The sequence below is a fragment of the Rattus rattus genome, chromosome 16 (genome assembly GCF_011064425.1).
Source record: "Rattus rattus isolate New Zealand chromosome 16, Rrattus_CSIRO_v1, whole genome shotgun sequence".
NCBI classification, from domain to species: domain Eukaryota; kingdom Metazoa; phylum Chordata; class Mammalia; order Rodentia; family Muridae; genus Rattus; species Rattus rattus.
The window spans coordinates 12,501,690-12,519,905 of record NC_046169.1 but is presented as its reverse complement, the minus strand read 5'-3'; the positions used below and the strand labels follow the sequence as shown (position 1 = coordinate 12,519,905).

At 51.2% G+C, this 18,216-nt stretch overlaps 1 protein-coding gene across 7 annotated transcripts in view; it reads right to left on the bottom strand.

Moving 5' to 3' along the window:
• Iqce (IQ motif containing E) overlaps positions 1-17,431 on the bottom strand; it is a 38,781-nt gene extending 21,350 nt beyond the window's left edge. For 2 of the 7 annotated variants that reach the window (XM_032886755.1, XM_032886756.1), the window contains exons 1-9: positions 12,564-12,707; positions 9,755-9,883; positions 9,105-9,239; positions 7,969-8,039; positions 5,661-5,774; positions 5,513-5,563; positions 3,548-3,618; positions 1,882-1,954; positions 1,599-1,648 (exon numbers count right to left, since the gene is read on the bottom strand). In XM_032886755.1, the coding sequence (XP_032742646.1) occupies positions 1,599-1,648; positions 1,882-1,954; positions 3,548-3,618; positions 5,513-5,563; positions 5,661-5,774; positions 7,969-8,039; positions 9,105-9,239; positions 9,755-9,883; positions 12,564-12,678 (809 nt within the window). In that variant the 5' untranslated portion in view covers positions 12,679-12,707. Of the gene's footprint in view, positions 1-1,598; positions 1,649-1,881; positions 1,955-3,547; positions 3,619-5,512; positions 5,564-5,660; positions 5,775-7,968; positions 8,040-9,104; positions 9,240-9,754; positions 9,884-11,743; positions 11,857-12,563; positions 12,708-15,131; positions 15,180-17,268 lie in introns of those variants that run through there. The other 5 variants (XM_032886760.1, XM_032886761.1, XM_032886758.1 and 2 more) reach the window with 5 other exon arrangements.
• Between the last annotated feature and the right edge of the window lie 785 nt (positions 17,432-18,216).

The following is an 18,216-nucleotide window of genomic DNA, read 5'->3' as shown; positions in this document are numbered from 1 at the left end:
GGCCAGGCTGGGGCGCCTGGTCCACAGGAAGACGTGCACCACTGTTGCCTTCACACAGGTTAACTCGGAAGACAAGGGTGCTCTGGCTAAGCTGGTGGAAGCTATTAGGACCAATTATAATGACAGATATGACGAGATCCGCCGCCACTGGGGAGGCAACGTCCTGGGTCCTAAGTCTGTGGCTCGCATTGCCAAGCTGGAAAAGACAAAGGCTAAAGAACTCGCCACTAAACTGGGTTACATGTACACTTAAGTTTTCTGTACATAAATATAATTACAAAAAAAAAAAAAAAAGTAGTCCTAAACACGGTGGCAAGCGCCACCTGGTGTACACAAGGCCGTGTTGCAGCTCTGTTGGCCTCTGTGTTAGAGAAACACTGTTTCTCTTATACTGACAAGTGAACTCAGGAGCCTCAGTCTGAATCCACTGGCCCAGGGGCCATGGGTCTATTGACTACTGACAGAACTGATCCCACTTATCTGGTGTTTGTGTGCACTGGTGTGTAGGGTGTGTGTGTGTGTGTGTTTGTGTGTGTGCAGGGGTACCAGGCCTAGAAGAGGAAGCTGCATCCCGTTCTACCACCTTACTCCCTGGAGACAGGGTCTCATTGAACCTGGAGGGAAGCTGGCGGCCAACGAGTCTCATGGATCTTTCTACTATGTAATCCTCTGTGCTCCCCAGACGCCCTGCCCTGCCCAGCCTCATGCAGCCATGCCTGGCTTGTTTTACAAGACAGACAGTGTTTTACCGTAAGCTATCTCCTCAGCCCGATCTGGCTGCTTAAGAGAATGTTTTCCAACTGCTGTCTGGAGTGACTGCAGGCAAAGGATAACAGGGACAGCCGCAGCTGGTGCTGGTGGCTTACACGGATAGGTCTTTATAAATAAATCTTTATAAATAAAACCCTCTATGTAAACACTGGGGAGACACTGACAGGAGGGTACCAGGGCTCCAGGCTCAGGGAGAGACTGTTTCAGAAAAGAAGGTGGAAGAGCTATCAGTAGGGAAGACAGTGTTGACTGGTGGTCTCCACATGTGCACAAGTGTTCACACACATGCAAATATGTACAAATGAACGTAACTGCTTGGATTCAGACATCCGGACAAGGGACTGAGGTGCGTATTTTACGTATCAAAGCAGACCTGGCCTCCAGGTTCTCCCAGCATCCCTCACTCCCTACCTGGCATACCCTGTCCAGTACCCTGAACCTTCCAGCCCAGGGGCTGGGATGCCCTTCCCTATATAATTCAGACATTCTGCTTCTCCTCTCTCTTTTCTCCTTCACTTCTCTCTTTGTGATTGTGCCCTTTCTCTTTCTCTCCCCCTCTCTCTCCATGGTGACTTCCCTGGCCTTTCCTGGGGGCAGTGAACTCGCCTGCCCCAAGAGCAGCTTCTCAATAAACCTGCCTTTAACATATTCTAATCTGGTCAAAGGGCTCATTTCGCCGGTGGAGAAATAACCTATCAGTAACATCCTTCCCACCCACCCATAATCATCATCCCCCAAACGGGAGAGCCAGATAGTGGCAGGCAAGGACCAGCAGCTTTTCCGAGCGGCCACAGACACAGGAGACCGGCCCCCCCATGAGATCTTACTTCTTTCCTGTGGCTTCTGAACTTGCCAGGAGGGTCTGCAGACGATGGATCTGTGAGGATCCAAAGAGAAGGTGTCAGAAACACGACGACAGAAGGGGGTGCAGCTTCCCCACATCTACCGTCGGCCTCCCAGTTCTGGCATTGTGCAGGGAGAGAAACCTACACTGAGGCTTTGCCCCTGCAACCTCTGCACGAAGGCTGCACCGAGCCTGAGTGCGCGCACTGCACGCCGGTTCCAGAGCGCCAGCCTCCCGCCCACCCACACGCTGGAGGGTGCACGCACCTCTTCATAGTATGTTTCCATGGCGATGCGCATCTCTTCCAGGTTGGTGGTCTTCATGTCCGTCTGCAGTTTGCTGGAAACCCAAGTTCAGAGTTAGCAGGGTGGAACCAGCTCCCTAGGGGCAGGCAGAAGAGGAGGGACTCCCGGAAGACAGAGAGCAGACGGCAATGGGGAAGAAAGCCAGGCGCTGACCTTGACCACACAAATTCCTATGTCTGGAATGGTCACACCAGGCAGTGCCCCTCGGAGTGGCAGCAGCCACTCCTGTAGGGAGGACACAGACCGCTGACAGATGGCTTTCCTCTAAGAAAGGCTGCCCTGAAGACTGGGTGGATCGTACCAAAGGACCTCCTTCAGGGCAGCGCGGCCAGCTTTATAAAGATCGGAGTGCCAGGTGGGGTGACACGGGAATACCACCCCAGCATTGAGGAGGCTGCCGCTCAGCCTGGGCTACATAGCACAACTGTCTTGAAGCAAGACAGAGGAAAACAAAGCAAACCCTTTGCTCCCCTGACACCATTAACTCTGTCATCGTGCCCTTAATGTGTCACAGGTTTCAGAAAGAAGGCACAGGAGAAAGCGGAGCTCAGGGTCCCGAACAGGAAATCAGCACACATTCAGACTCATGCTGCCAAATTCCATCAAGAAACAAGCTAAGGAAAGGGTGGAAATGCCAAAGGCATTGGGTTGCAGACGCAGAAGGCTGCTTTAGCTTTCCTGAAATCAACAATATCTACGATTATCCCTTACCATAACGAGACCAGAAAGCAGCAAGGCCGTGTGTGTGTGTGTGTGTGTGTGTGTGTGTGTGTGTGTGTGTGTGTGTGTGTGTGTTCAGTGTGAGCGCGGTGTGTGCCGAGTGAGCGGGCTCTCACGCCAGACCCAGGATGTTCACACTGGACATTGCAGGTGACCTGCAAACTGATGGGGTGAGGGCTGGAGAGAGGTGCTGATTCCTAATGAAATGTTGGGGGAAATCAAACTAAAGAGAAAGTTAAGACTCACAACGCTGTCCTATCACACAGGCTCCTTGGAACCTGAGACAGAAGGTTTCAAAGTTCAAAGCCTGTCTACCTGGCCAATTTACGTAGATTTTGTCTCAAAATAAAAAGAAAGAACAGGACTGAGTCATGGCTCAGTGGTAGAGCCCCTGCCTAGAATCCCCCAGTGAGGGGCTGGGGGCGTGGCTCAGTGGTAGAACCCCTGCCTAGAATCCCCCAGTGAGGGGCTGGGGGCGTGGCTCAGTGGTAGAGCCCCTGCCTAGAATCCCCCAGTGAGGGGCTGGGGTGTGGCTCAGTGGTAGAGCCCTTGCCTAGAATCCCCCAGTGAGGGGCTGGGGTGTGGCTCAGTGGTAGAACCCCTGCCTAGAATCCCCAGTGAGGAGCTGGGGTGTGGCTCAGTGGTAGAGCCCCTGACTAGAATCCCCCAGTGAGGGGCTGGGGGCGTGGCTCACTGGTAGAGCCTACTAGTGTTAGACTGCTTGCTGTCCACCCCCGTCGTAACATACAGGGGAGGGAGGAACAACATTTCTCATAGGTTGGAACAGAGATACAGAAGAAGGCAACAGAAAGCCAGGGTGGGGATGGCAGATGGAGGAGGTCAGCCTTCACTAGCCCAGTGCCCAGCAGCCCTCCCAGCAGCCCTCCCAGCTGCCCCTCCATCGTACTTGATAGTGCTGTCCTTCTCCTTGCACTGCTGCTCCAGCCTGAAGATCCTCTGCTTGAGCCCAGTGATGACCTGCGGGCAGAGGGCCACCACCTTAGCACATGTGCAGCTCAGGGCTCAGCCTTCCTGGACCTCAGGACACTTGGAAACCCCTCCTAGGTGATCCTACAGACTCTGAGTTTCTCTGCGCCAGATTCTCCCTCACACCCTCCTTTCTTCCTTAGCACACCCCAGTGATGACTGAGGGCCCCTAGCCTGTTCCACACTGAGTAGCGCTGAGCACGTGACCAGGAGAGCAAGATGGCAGCATCTCCCTGGAATCCACAGAGTGGAAGGAGAGAACTGACTCCCACGAGCTCTGACCTTCCCACGTGCACCCTGGGAGGTGAGTACCCCCTCCCAGTAAAGGGATACCTATAAAAATTTTAGTCAACAAAAACAGTTCGAGGTTGGCATGAATCATTTTGAATGGCTTTGCAAATTGCCGACCTGGGCGGCTCTCTAATTGTCCCTGGTCGGGTGGACCCGGGAGCGAGTCTCTCAAGAACAGTGTGACAGAGCAAATGCCACTGCGTGGATCCTGCTGTGCGGGGGTCTGCCAGCATTAACGCAAAGTGCCCATGGTGCTCACAGTGCCCACGGTGCATAGGTCTGAGTGCATATGGTTTCACTCAGGGTAACTTAAAATAATTTCTCTTCCTGCCAGGGTGTAGTGCTGGTGAGCTGAGAGCCAAGTCAACTCCAACCACCATCCCTACCTGTGTGAGTCGAGGGCAGCAGGGAGGGGCCGGATTGGCACAAACCTCACTTTCTTGCTTTTAAAACTGAGGGTTGGGGTGCTGGGGAGATGGCTCAGCAGCTCAAGTGTTTGTTGCAGGAGCATGAGAACCTCAATTTGGATCTCCAGCACCCACATAAGACCCGGCCGTGTCGCCAAATGCCTGTAATCTCAGCACAGGGGAAGTGGAGACCGGAGCACTCAGGCATCGCACACGCAAACGCACACACACACAGACACTCGTCTTGCTGGTCCTACCTCACGGATCTTACATCGTTAGTGGTCACCACAGATATGCTGCATATTCCTGAGGGACGTAAGCTAAGTCTCCTTCTGAAACGTTCCTTCCATCCCCCTTTAGTCTTAAGGCTTTGTATACCTTTCTCCAAGCCACCAAACCCATTAACCCTCTGTGATCGTATTCCTTGCACTTCCTTGACTCACGGCACCCCCACTCCCATACTCACTGTCACCCAAATGTCACTGCCACCCCACTCATGGCCATGACATTCCATACCCCCACCTCACCTCCATCTTAAAGTACAACTGTGGTCTGGGTGTAATCCCCAGGTTGTACACTGAGACTGTCTTTTTGTGTGTCAGGGGTTTTGTTGTTGTTTTTGGTTTTGGTTGTTTGTTTTGGTCACAGGGTCTCACGTAGCCCAAGTGGTGGCAGATCTTGAACTCCCAAGTAACTGGATGTATTTATTTATTTACTTATTTATTATTGAACTTGTGTTCCCTCCCTAGCCCCGTTTTGTAGATTGAAACTAGCATTCCATACACTCTCGCTGTTTGACATTTGGTCTACCTTTTTTTTTCTTTTCTTTTTTTTTTCCGGAGTTGGGGACCGAACCCAGGGCCTTGCGCTTGCTAGGCAAGCGCTCTACCACTGAGCTAAATCCCAACCCCTTGGTCTACCTTTTTTTTTTTTTTTTTTTTTTTTTTTTTTTTTTTTTTTTTTTTTTTTGAGCTGGGGACCGAACCCAGGGCCTTATGCGCTTCCTAGGCAAGCGCTCTACCACTGAGGGTCTACCTTTTTTTAAGCCTCTGCTACACCTGCTGACTCGTGAAATACGACCTTGTGATTCCTATGGCTCTATGCACAGCAGTTCTAGAAAGTTCTCAGTCCACACCCTTTCCCACAGTTCTCTAAAGGTTCTCCTTGGAGCAAGAGGCTCTACTCACCCAGCCAGTGTCAGGCTTCTTCTCTGCCAAGGTTCGCACGAAGTCTGGGCCCTGTGGGAAGCAGATGAAGACAGGCAGCCTGGTAAAGCACTATCGGTTCTTCCTCCCTCTGCCTCCCACGGCACCAGGAGGCCTCCCTGGGACTTACTCGACCTGGATCCAGAAGCTGTTCTATCTGCCGATCCTTTCTGCTGTTCTCCTCTTCCAAGCGCCGAAGCTTTGTTCTCATCAGATCTACATCACTTTTCTGCATGTGTAAGGACTGGAGAAGAGGAGGAGGGGGTGGGTGAGATGGCTCAGCGGGTAAAGGGGCTTGCCACCAGGCCTGATGATCTGAGTTCAATCCCCAGGACACACACACACACACACACACACACACACACACACACACACACACGAATGAGAGAATCATCTCCCTCAAGTTGTCCTCTGACCTTTATGTACACACAAAATAAATAAATATAAAAACAAAACTCCCAAACCAGCCAACTGCAAACAAAAACCTAAGGAAGGTCTGCACACAGTGAATCTCTGCGTAGGGAAGAGGCTCTCCCCTCTTCCCGCCTTACTCTGCAATCCTGGGCAGCCTAGATCTTGCAGCAATCCTTCTGCCTCAGCTTCCCAACTGGTGGGATTACAGCCACACTTGGCTTTAAAAGAAGTTTTTAAAGCCCTGGGTGTCATGTCGGCTGGAGAGATGGCTGGGTGGTTAAGAGCAATGGCTGGTCTTCCAGAGGTCTGAGTTCAATTCCAGGCACCCACACGGTGGCCCACAACCTTCTATGGGATCTAATGCCCTCTTCTGGTCTACAGAAGATCTGATGTACATGCAAACAAAACACTGATATACATAAAAAAATTTTTTCTTTAGGGAAAAAAAAAGGAAAATGCCCCAAGTATTATGTGGTGGAGAGATCTGGCACTGAGGGATGCAGAGGCCTGTCTCAACACTGTGGTGCAGGAAAGGCCCATGCACCAAGACCTCGCCTGTTACAACGCCAATGACAACCTGCAGAGAAACTGTTTCAAGCCTGTGAACTCTGGGACCTTCCAGGGGCTCCGATCTGTCACACCAAGTGACACAGACTGATGCTCCTTAGAAATACCTGCCACGGGGCTGGAGAGATGGCTTAGCAGTTAAGAGCATATTTTGATCTTACAGAGGACCTGAGATGGATTCCCAGCACCCCCAGTGGGAGACTTAAAATTGCCCATTGCACCAGTTCCAGAGGATCCAATGTCCTCTTCTGATCTCTCCAGACTCATTAAAACAGTAAATTAAGGGAGGGAGGGAGGGAGGGAGGGAGGGAGGGAGGGAGGAAGGAAGGAAGGAAGGAAGACCAGCTGTCTGCTGTGCCTGGGCAGAGATGCTCCCAACATCTACCTAGGGATGGGTTTTCTTACCAAGCTTTGGTAGGCCAAGATCAGGACAGATCCTGTAGCCAACTCTTACATAAATTTTGCAATTCTGCAAATGAACCTAGAGCTTTTTGTGTATCCAGGTGGCATGCTACTGCAGGGCCACACACCCCCAAATTCTTCACTGAGAGACTCTAGGCAGGGGCTCTACCACTGAGCCACGCCTCCAGCCCTTCACAGGGGGATTCTAGGCAGGGGCTCTACCACTGAGCCATGCCTCAGCCCCTCACTGGGGGATTGATTCCACACAGCACTCTGCTGTTCTATGATGGAACACTGGGCCATACACATTCTAGAGAACTGTCTAGTACTGTGTCTTCAATCTCCTCGGGGCATCAGGCAGATCTCCCAAAAACTTAGGATAAGCTTGAATAGTCAGGGTCCTTTTCCCAGAGACCTATTTCTTTTTTTTTTTAATTTATTTACTTATTATTTATGAGTATACTGTAGCTGTCTTCAGACACACCCCAGAAGAGAGCATCAGATTCCATTATAGATGGTTGTGAGCCACCATGTGGTTGCTGGGATTTGAACTCAGACCTTTGAAAGAGTAGTCAGTGCTCTTAACCACTGAACCATCTCTCCAGCCCCCAGAGACCTATTTCTAAGCCCCCCTAGAATATGGCTCCCAGGTACCACAGTAACAGTGATTCGTTGTGGGGGCTCTCTGCATCTGCTTAGTAGTCTCCGGGGCTGAGTGGGAACCCTGAGGCAAGGGATGGGGCTGCAGTGCTCTTCAGTGGGCCCTTCGCTGCTACATGGCTGGCTTGTTTGTGTTTTGGACACAGTGTCTCATACCTCCCTGGTTATCCATATATTCTCTATGTTGCCCAGTGGGCCTTGAATTCTCTGCTGTCCTGCCTCTGTCTCCTCAGTGCTGGGATGCCTGGCATGAACCATCATGCCTTCTGCAGCTGACCAGGCTTCCCCTCAGCTGAGATGGCCAGTTCCTACAGTGCAGTCCCAGGGCTCGGACTTCCGGTCGGTCACAGAAAGGTTATCACTGCCAATCGAGGAGGAGCAGAGCGAAGCCCTACCTTCTTCAACTCGATGATCTCATCGTACATGTCCTCTTTCTCTCTGTAGACAGAAGTCCCAGAGACGTGACCTGGAGGGAGATACACATGTCTCTTAGGACAATGTGGGGCAGTAGAAAGGACCCCTGGTTAAGCCTGAAGGGAAACCTGTGAGTTAATAAAGCTGTACTTATTCACTTGCTTGTCCTCTAAGATAGTTGACTCTCACTCTGTCGCCCTTTCACCTGGAGTTTAAGATGCTGTGGCCTTCTGCATACTGGGGAGATAAGGGAGTTCTCTTCATCCTGGTTTACTGAGGGTATGTGTGTGTGTGCGTGTGTGAGCCTGTTTTCATGCAGAGGCCAAAGAGGACATGGGGAGTCCTACTTCCTCTGCCTTATTCCCCGGAGACCAGGTGTGTCACCCCTAAGCTAGGCTGGCAGGCAGCAAGCCCTGGCCGTCTTCCTGTCAGCCCACCACAGGGCTAGGCTTACTGGGATCACGCCTGGCCTTCTGCATGGGTGCTGAGATCTGAACTCACAGCCCTGCTTGCAAGGCTTACCCGCTAAGCCATCTCCCCACTTATGATTTAATGACGTTTAACAGATTATAAGTCCAAAATAAGCAAATAGGCCGAAACCATAAACCTAATGAGTAAATTTAGTTCTTAGGTCACCGAGGGACATTGAGCTGGCTGTCACCATGTGTTTTTTGCTAAGGCCCAGAGATGCCAACAGGCCCCTGGGCAAAGACTCGTAAGGAACATAGGGAGAACAGACAAAGAACCAGCAAGACGGTTTGGCAGGTAAAAACTCTTGTCAGTGAGTCTGAGGAGCCTGACTTCAATCCCAAAGATCTACAAGGTGGCAGGAGGGAAATGACATCTCAAGTTGTCCTCTGACCTCCATATGTGTCCCACAGCACACACAGTATACCCCACACATGAGAACTTTAAATGATAATTCTAGTTGGGGGGCGGTGGTGTATGATATGACACAATGGCTTGTCTATGACATTCTTTATGAATCACTCAGAACATTCTAGAATGTCCTAATGATGGATCTCGTGCATAAAGCCAGAAAAAAAAAATCTCACCCCTCAATTGCTAGAGGCTTTCCTCTCTGCTCTCCTGGCCTTGTCCCCGGGAGCATGCTCACCATGGCTGCTGGAACGCCTGAGGTCTGCCCTCTTCACTCTCACAGCTTCTGTCAGGTAGCCGGGAGTGCAGCTGGGGGGGTGGGTCCACGTGTGCTCCGAGGTAAGCGGGGAGCTCAGGGGTTGGGTCACACTGCCTGGTTTGAATGTGCATGGGTTTAACAGGACAGGTACAAGTATACAGTCTGGCAAGTTCTGCTTCACATCAAGATCCGGGGCTTTAAGGACGCCAGCAGACTGGGTGGGGAGGGGGATAGGGCTGTACTGCTAAATGCCTAATAAACACCACACAGAGGTCAACTCAGGGAGCTCTGTGTGCCCATTTCCCTGGTGTAAACATTACTTCAGTTTTCCAGTGTTACAAAGACCAGCTCACAGAAACATTAATAGTTGTCTCCTGCAAACTGGTAGCAACCGGCTCCATCATACCTCTGCCACAGGGCGGCGCTTAGATAGCCTTGAAAAGGTGCTAGGGCGTCCTCCGGTGGGGCTGGGAAAGCCATGCCCACCAGTGACAAGTTCAATGTCTTTGAGCAGACCGCAGGCAAGCTAACTGAAACCAGCTTTGTCAGACAGGCCATCTCCAATTGTTGGCCATTTCCCGTACTCTGCCTCAGGCCAAAGCACCCTCCTCCACAGGAGAGCCACATACCCTGTTTCGAGGTTCCCAGCCATAGCTTCTGTGGGGTCAAGGACATTCTGCTACTCAGAGGCATGCTCCCTGCTGTCTTCAGAGATCGCCAGGAAGTCACTTTTTTGGGCTTGGAGTAGTAAGGTGACTCTAGGAAGGCAACGGATGGTTTAAGAGCTACAGAATCACTGTACCTCAACACCCTCAAGACACAGAGAGAAAGGTTTGTCAAACGCAACATTGAAGGGGTGTGCAGATCCTGAAGGTACACGCATGCCCTGGCGACCAGGGAGAAGGTCAATACGTTTACTGACTTACTGTCAGCCCAAGCTAGGCTAGAAACCCTGGCGTTTTAAGACACCGCCTTTTTTGTGTGTGTTTTTAAGATTCTTCTTATTTTACATTATGTGTGGGGGTGAGTGCAGGTAGCCACAGTGGCAGAGGCATCAATCAGGCCCCCTGGAGGTGGAGTTTCTGTGGAAGAGCAGCAAGTGCATCTAATCGCTGGGTTATCTATCCACCACCTCAAGAGATTTTCATGTCTTAATGTCTTGAAATACTTGGGTTTTTTTTTTAAACTCAGGGATGGAACCCAGGGCCTTATATGTTAAGCAATGAGCCAGCCACACTCTTAGTCCCTCACTAGGAGATTCTAGGCAGGGACTCTACCACTGAGCGGTTATCTGTGGCCTGGTCTTGTATATTTAGCCAAAAAATATAGATGTAAATCACCATACCGGGTTTTACACACAAATGAGTGTAAAATACTGTTTTGTTTTGAAGAAAGGGGAATTTGAAATGTGAAAATGTGTACTGAAGATGTAGTTCTACCGTGTTATGAAATGTAATGTCCAGTTAAACTTTCTTCAGAAACATGATTTTTGCATAGCCCTGACCATGGTGGGTACATAGTTTTACTCCTGTTACTATAGGATGACCACAGTAATAATATTTTTATTTATTTTTTCTTTTGGTCTTTTTCAAGACAAGGTTTCTCTGTAACCACACTGGCTATCCTGGAACTTGACCTGCCTAGCCAGAAATAATTAAGACACTATCTTTTTGCCAGATGGTGGTGGCACATGCCTTTAATCCCAGCACTTGAGAGGCAGAGGTAGGAGGAGTTCTGTGAGTTCGAGGCCAGCATGGTCTACAGAAGTGAGTTCAAGAACAGCCAGAACTACACAAAGAAATCTTGTCTTGCAAAACCAAAAAAAATTTATATATATATATATATATATATAAATATTGTAACATTTTTTGGTCATGAGTCTAGCTTTTTATGCTTGAGACATCTCTTTAGCCCAACATTTTAATCTTTGTAGAGAAGAAATGAGAAAAAATTTCTAGGGCACTTGCCATAGTGAAAGGAATGTTATAGAATTATATTTTTTAAAATTTTTATATAATTTTTATTTTATTTTATGTGCATTGGTGTTCTGCTTGTATGTTTGCTTGTGTGAGAGTGATGGATCCCCTGGAAATGGGCTTAGAGACAGTTGTGAGCTCTCCTGTGTGTGATAGGAACAGAACCTGGGTCCTCTGGAGCAGAAGACAGACAGTAATTTTGCCTTCTGAGACATCTCTCCAGCGCCTGGAATTTTTATTAGGACTCTCATATTTTTAATTATGTAAGAAATGACAAATTCATGCAAAAGATAAAGGTAGTCACGTAACACTGAAACATTTTCCTGTGTTTAAGGGAACACCGAATCGGGCCTGGTGGTGTGGGCCTGTCAGCCCAGCTAAGGGTCTGGCTAAGGCAGGAAGATCAGGAGTTCAGTCATCTACAACTACAAATGATGTTGGCTGTGAGACTGTAGCAACAACAACAAAAAGAGATCACGTGCATAGTTTTGGGGCAACAAGTTTATGACTTCACACTTGTCACAAAGACTCCTGCACAGGCTGACACATGAGAACCACCAGGCCCTAGAGCGCTGTGACACTGACAGACAGCGCCAGAAGGTCTTGCAGGCACTAGGACCAAGCCTATTTGAGCGCTGTTACCCTGATAAATATATGCTGCCTCCTTTGGCCACAGCTGGGGACAGGGACTAAACAGTCTTTATCCTTCTGAGGAGGAGGAGGAGGGCCCCCACAGCAGAATGAGCTCAGAGATCCTACAAGGAAGAAAGGCACACGCCCATCTGGGGACACACACCCCTCTCCAGCAAGAGCCTGTGTGCTTCTGGAAGAGCGTACCCCAGTTCAGAAGCATCTTTTTAAGGGGCTTGGGCAATGGACTAGTCAGTAAAGTACTTGACTAGTCAGTAAAGTACTTGTCTCTCAAGCCCACACAGAAGTCAGGTGCACTGACACATGCCTGCGATCCCGCTGCTGGCGCGGGGCAGTGAGATGGCACACTCTGGGGACTCACTAGACAGCCACTCTGACCTAACTGGTGAGCGCTAGGCACAAGCTCTAGAACATGTGTCAAACAGGATGGACCACACCTGAGGAACGGCATGGCTTAGGGGCTTCCACATGCACGTATGTGTGCTGTGCACACGTGTAGTATGGGCACGTGTGTAAGCACCGGACACAGGCTTCCTTTCCTTTCAGCGACACCCTGGCTTTGAGAAATCAGAGGCGGGAAAGGCAATCTCTGCTCTGTACTGTCTTTCGGGAAGCTCAGTGGGGTGGCCTGCAGTGGTCCCAAAACAAACACAGGCAATCCTGACGCCACTGAGTCCCTCCCAACCCCCCAACTGCATCCAAAAAGCAACATCCTTGGCTTTCTCCAGGTCACAGGGAAGGGCCATCCGTGCCACACTGCAGAGCTGAAGTGGGGATGAGGGGACAGAGAAGTCTGTCCAGTCATACTTACTTGGTGATGTGGAAGGAGGTTTGTGCAAAGGTTTCCTTTTTGTTTTCTGAAAGAAAGAGGAGGCAGCGTGAAGCACATTAGGTTTCCTGAGAGCTCTGCTGGAAAACCTCATCATACTCAAGAGGCCAGAGAGAGAGAGAGAGAGAGAGAGAGAGAGAGACAGACAGACAGACAGACAGACAGACAGACAGACAGACCCTGGGCAGACCTCTCAGAGGTCTGAGGCACTCCACAGTGTGAATCCTATACATGGGGCTGGGAGTCAGGAAGGTCACTCTCCCTACTTGTGAGCACTCAGGAGGCAGAGGCAGGCAGATCTCTGAGTTCAAAGCCAGCTTGGTCTACAGAGTGAGTTCCAGGACAGCCAGGGATACACAGAGAAACGTCTTCTTGAAAGAACAACAAAAAGGGAAAGGTCTCCCCTACTGTCCTCGTGCTTGCTCTGCCCGTGCGTGAGCACCTGTGTGCTCGCAGCAGATGCGGTAAGATGAACCCCTTGTAAGTCCCTGGCAGATCCCCATCAAGGAAGAGAAACCCAGCAAGGAAGAGGATCCGGTATGAAAAACTCTCCATAGCCAACAGACGCCCCTGCGGTCTGGAGGGAACGAGGTCCTGCAGCTTCTCGGGCTGGCCCATGGAGTGACCTGACTTTTCAAGCAGCATTCTTGCTGCTTCAGGCTGGGTGCGAGGGCTGCAGCACATGGCAAAATCCTTGCTCCCCTCTGCTGGAAAACTGTACTTCTATGCCCCAGAGAGACTTGGGACTGTGCTTGGGGCTTGTTAGGTGGCTCCTTCCCCAGCCTGTGGTGTCAGGATCACGTCTGTGGTGAGTATCTTGGGCTCGTCTCCCTATGACATGAAGAGAACTCCTAGCTGTGGGACGCATATCATAAAACCATTTCCTTCCAGATGGAAAGATTCAGCCCTGCAGGGTTGCTCCTTAAGCATGAAGGTAAACGACTTAAAACAGTCCCAGGATGTCCCTCAAACCGACTAGATTCACTAGGCTCCTCCCTGTCTAAGTAACCAATGGAAGCCTAAAGTTACTCTCAGACAAGCCAAGTTGCAGACAAGACTCCCAGACTCTGGGACTAGACCATCTGCCCGGGAAAGACCTAGATGGCAGTAACTTGGAAAGGACATTGTCTAGCCTGTCGACTTCCTGTGGACTGTGCAGTGTGCTCCAGGCTCCCAACTTTGTGAGCTGTCACCCACGATGGGTGTGTCTTACTCATGTAGCAAACTTTGAGTCACTCTGGTCCTTATGGAACCCCTCAGCAATAGTCCTCTAAGCGACTCCTTCACCGAGCTACGCTCTCTGCTCTGTCATGGGATCCCGGTCTGGAGGGAGTTGTTTTGTCTCCCCAGGAAAAGTTCTGTCATACAATAACAGTGGACCCTCCTTGGGGGACTGTGGGCATGTGAGGCTGCCTCCTAAGTGTAGCTGAGACTTCTCATGTTGGGTCCCTTCAGAGCTCAGGTACAGATGGAATCAAGCAACTTCTTGGGCTATCCACTAAGTGAGCATTTAGCACGCTTCTGCTTCCCTTTGCCACTCAGCACAACTTACAAAGAACCTGAGACCCTGGCTAATTCCCAGGGCGGGGGACGGGGACACTGGGAGTGTTTTACGAATGCTGAGAGCCTGCCTAGAATCCCCCAGGGAGGGGCTGGGGGCGTGGCTCAGTGGTAGAGCCCCTGACTAGAATCCCCCAGGGAGGGGCTGGGGGCGTGGCTCAGTGGTAGAGCCCCTGCCTAGAATCCCCCAGTGAGGGGCTGAGGGCTTGGCTCAGTGGTAGAGACCCTGCCTAGAATCCCCAGTGAGGGGCTGGGGGCGTGGCTCAGTGGTAGAGCCCCTGACTAGAATCGCCAGTAAGGAGCTGGGGGCGTGGCTCAGTGGTAAAGCACCTTCCTAGAATCCCCCAAGTGAGGGGCTAGGGTGTGAGGGGATAGGGCATGACTCTAGTGCCCTAGTTCCCGGCACTGTGGGGATCCAATGTGAGCTGCTATGTGGATACAGGGAATTGTGTCTGTGTACTTCGCTAAAGCACCAAGTATCACTGAGCCATCTCTCTCGACCTTCACAATTAATTTCTAAAACTAGCTTTAAGGTGACATATTTTGTTGCTGCTACCATTGTTTGAGACAAGGTCTTAGGGAGCCCAGGCTAGTCCTGGTCACACTCTATAAGCAGACGATGACCTTAAACTGATCCCCATGCCTCTGCCTCCCGAATGCTAGGATTATAGGCAGGGACCACGGTTCCCAGTTTATGCAGCACTAGAAGTGCAAGCCAGGGCTTCGTGCCCGCTAGGTGAGTATTCTACCAACCGAGCTACATTCTCAGCCCCTGAAACTGATTTCTAATAAATAACTAAACCGATATAAATAAACGGATTTTTCAAATGAAAATCGCAACTATTTAGATTCGGCTAACAGGCTGAAACTGCGACACCAGAAGCAGCTCTGGACACCTGTGCTCTGGTCTAGCAGCTTCTGGGGGACGCTGCTTTACACACAACATCCAAGGACTCTGACATGGGACTCTGCCACCCCTCCTGTACTCACCGATTCCACGTCAGAATCAAAGGAAATAGCAGACAGACTGTCATCTCCCTGGAAAAGAGGCACACGAGGTCACAGGGAAGCAGCTGCTTAGGCACATCAGTCCCAACAGCGCACTGTCTGAGCTGCTGCAACGCGCATGCGCGCCCCGCTATAACTCCTGGACCGGCAGGCGGGGAGCTTGAATGAAACTCTGCCTGGCTGGGGGAGTCCAGATCCACAGAGGTATGGTGGGTTCTCAGATCAACTGTATGTCTTTGGTAAGAGTTCTCAAGTCAAATGAACCAAGCTGGTTTTCACTATTTTGAGCACCCGAGTTTCCATTCAAAGGATGCGGAGCCTCTGCCCATCTCCTCGAGGAGCAGAGCAGTTTTGCATACATCCTTTTAATTCTGTGCTTTCTATTTAAAGCATGTAAACTTTATGACTGTGGATGCCAGCAGAGGGCGCGGGATCCCCTGGAGGTGGACTTCCCAGTGGGCAATTGTGAGCTGCCTGACACGGTGCTGGGAACGGAGCTCCAGGGCTCTGGCTTGCTCATGTGTGTATGTGTGTGTGCATGCTTGTGGAGGTCTGAAAGACTGTCTTCCTTCTCCCCTTTCCACCTTGACCTAGGCTCTCTTGCTAAACCCAAGAGCTCGTCGGTTGTGGCTAGTCTAGCTAGCTAGCTTGTCCAGGGGTTTCCAGTCTTCCATTCCTGAGCATTAGGATTACCCATGTCACTTTGAGGTGGGTTCGGGAGTTCAGGCAAGCATTTTATCCACTGAGCCCAGTCTCCTCAGTCCTTGGCTAAATTTTGGAAAACACACACCTCCTGGTACAAGCCTGTGATCCTAGGATTTGGCAAGCTGAGGCAGGAGGAGGCTGAATTTGAGGCCAGCCTGGGCTACATACAGTGTCTGGGCATTTAAAAAAAAAATCGAAAATACTAGCCACAAAGTTTATGGTAAAAGTCATACAACTGTAGAAATATGATCTCTTTTTAAAAATGGGGGGGGGAGATGTATATGAGAAACACAACTTATATTAATTGGATTAACTGAAAGAGTAAGGAGCTATCTTTGTAATCTCAACTCGAGACTTTAAATTTTTGACTTTTTTTTCCATTAATTTATAAGTTCAGTGGGAGAGCCCAGTGAGGGGCAGGGGTGGGGGTGTCTCTGTGGTAGAGCACTTGCTTGGGCTGGGGCTTTGAGTCAGAAATTAAATGCTTGTCTAGAGTCCCCCAGTGACCCAGCTGCGGAGGCCCATCTGTAGCGCTCTAGCCTGACGTGAGGTTTTCAGTCCCTGGTAGCACCCAGAAAACAAACAGAGATGAGGCAGTTACTGGGGGCAGTGTTGAGAGGCCGACCCCCGAAACTAGGCAGGTCTTGGAAAGCCTCCAGTGCAGGGACAAGTAGAAAATCCCAGCTGCTCTCCGCTGACCAAAAGCTTGGTCCATTAGCCTGTTGTGGAACCTCCAACGGGCGTCCCTTGAACCCTTGAAAGTCATATTACACCCTGGCCAGGTCCCCGCCAGCCTCCTCAGTACCCTTCTCAATCTGATTCCAAAAAGCTTGCTTTCGGGCTTGCTACTTTCCCAGCCTTTCGGTCTTTACATTTGATGTCCCCGCTGCCTCTAAACCTTTCCCAAACTTCTCTCTACTTCTCTTTGAGATGGGGGACATCAGCCTATTGACTTGTCCTACAGCCACGTCCCCACCACACACACACAGAGTAATGCACTAAGTTCACTTGATACTATCACGCACTGGGGTCCGGACACGCACTCAGAGAGCGTGAGAGGTACGCCTCTCGGACCTGTGCAGGACTAGCCGAGGAAGGAGGGTGGGGGCAGGCCTTCCCCCTTGCTCGGGATCACTCCGGGGCGTCACTGGACCGCAGCCTACAGCAACACTTACGAGATGAGTTTATCGCCGGTCGGCCGCGGCCTCAGACCCGCAGCGCGTGCCGGAGGGCGCAGTCCCGGGGGCTTCCTGGAAGTAGTGGCCACCGCGAGCGCAGGCGGGAGATAGAGGTTGCTGGGGCGCGGGCACGGTGGAGGCCGACGCCCGGAGCTGGCTCTTGTGCGGTAACAATCGGCCTGCCGGAGCTGGCTACCACCGTGCGCCCTTCCTCCCTCTGCCCCAGGCCTCCTTACCGTCTCCGAGGTCAGATCTGTGGTGCCCAGGCTCATAGCGGCGGCGCTGCGCGGCCTCGGCGGTCCTGCGAGCTCGGCCCTCAGCTTGGGAGGCCTGCCAGCCAACCTGGTACCATGGCAACCGTGCCGCGGCCACAGGGCCCCGGATGTGGTCCTTCCTCCGATGCCCGACGAATCCTGTGCACGCGCAGTGTGTGCACGAGCGAGGGGCCAACCATGCACTCTCCGGGGGTTGCACTGCGCAATCGCACCTTGTCTCTTGTGGCTGTTTTTGGTCTCGCCGGGTGCACGAATTGAACCTATGGCCTCCCGCAGGCAAGGCTGACTTTCTATGTCGAAGCCAGCCGTGCTCTCAGATCCAACTTCAGGAGCCCCAGTTGGATTTACGCAAACAGTGGCTGCAACTATGTAGCCCAGTGGGCAGAGGTTCCGAGGGTCACCATGCTGAGTAGACTCAGGGGACAGAGCGTAAGGCACCACCCTTAACAATAGGCAAGATTTGAGAATTAGGCATATCAACTTATTTACATGTTTGTTTTTCCTCTAAATAAGCTGAGATGTTGGGGGCCAAAGTGACTCCCTAATTGTTAGACTTGGGACCTGGCACCTTGAGGATAAGGCAGTCCACGCCAGGGCTGCCCATGGGCCAGTGCCAACTGCTTTAAACCCTCAGCTGATGGTTTGCTATCACAAGCCCCTCTGAACTCTCCAGAACCCTGTGGCTTTTCCTACCCAGGCCAGTTGGGGGCACTTCCCCGGTGGCCCAGCAGGCCAGTGACAGGTGCAAATACTGACATTTGTCTTGGGGGGAGGGTCATCTCCTCAGTGTTGGGGTTACAAATATATACCACCAAGCCCCACTTATTTTGTTCTTCCACCCCACCCCATCTCCTTCATGGATTCTGGCAATTCAACTCAGGTCCTTAGGTTTGCAAGGGGACTACACCC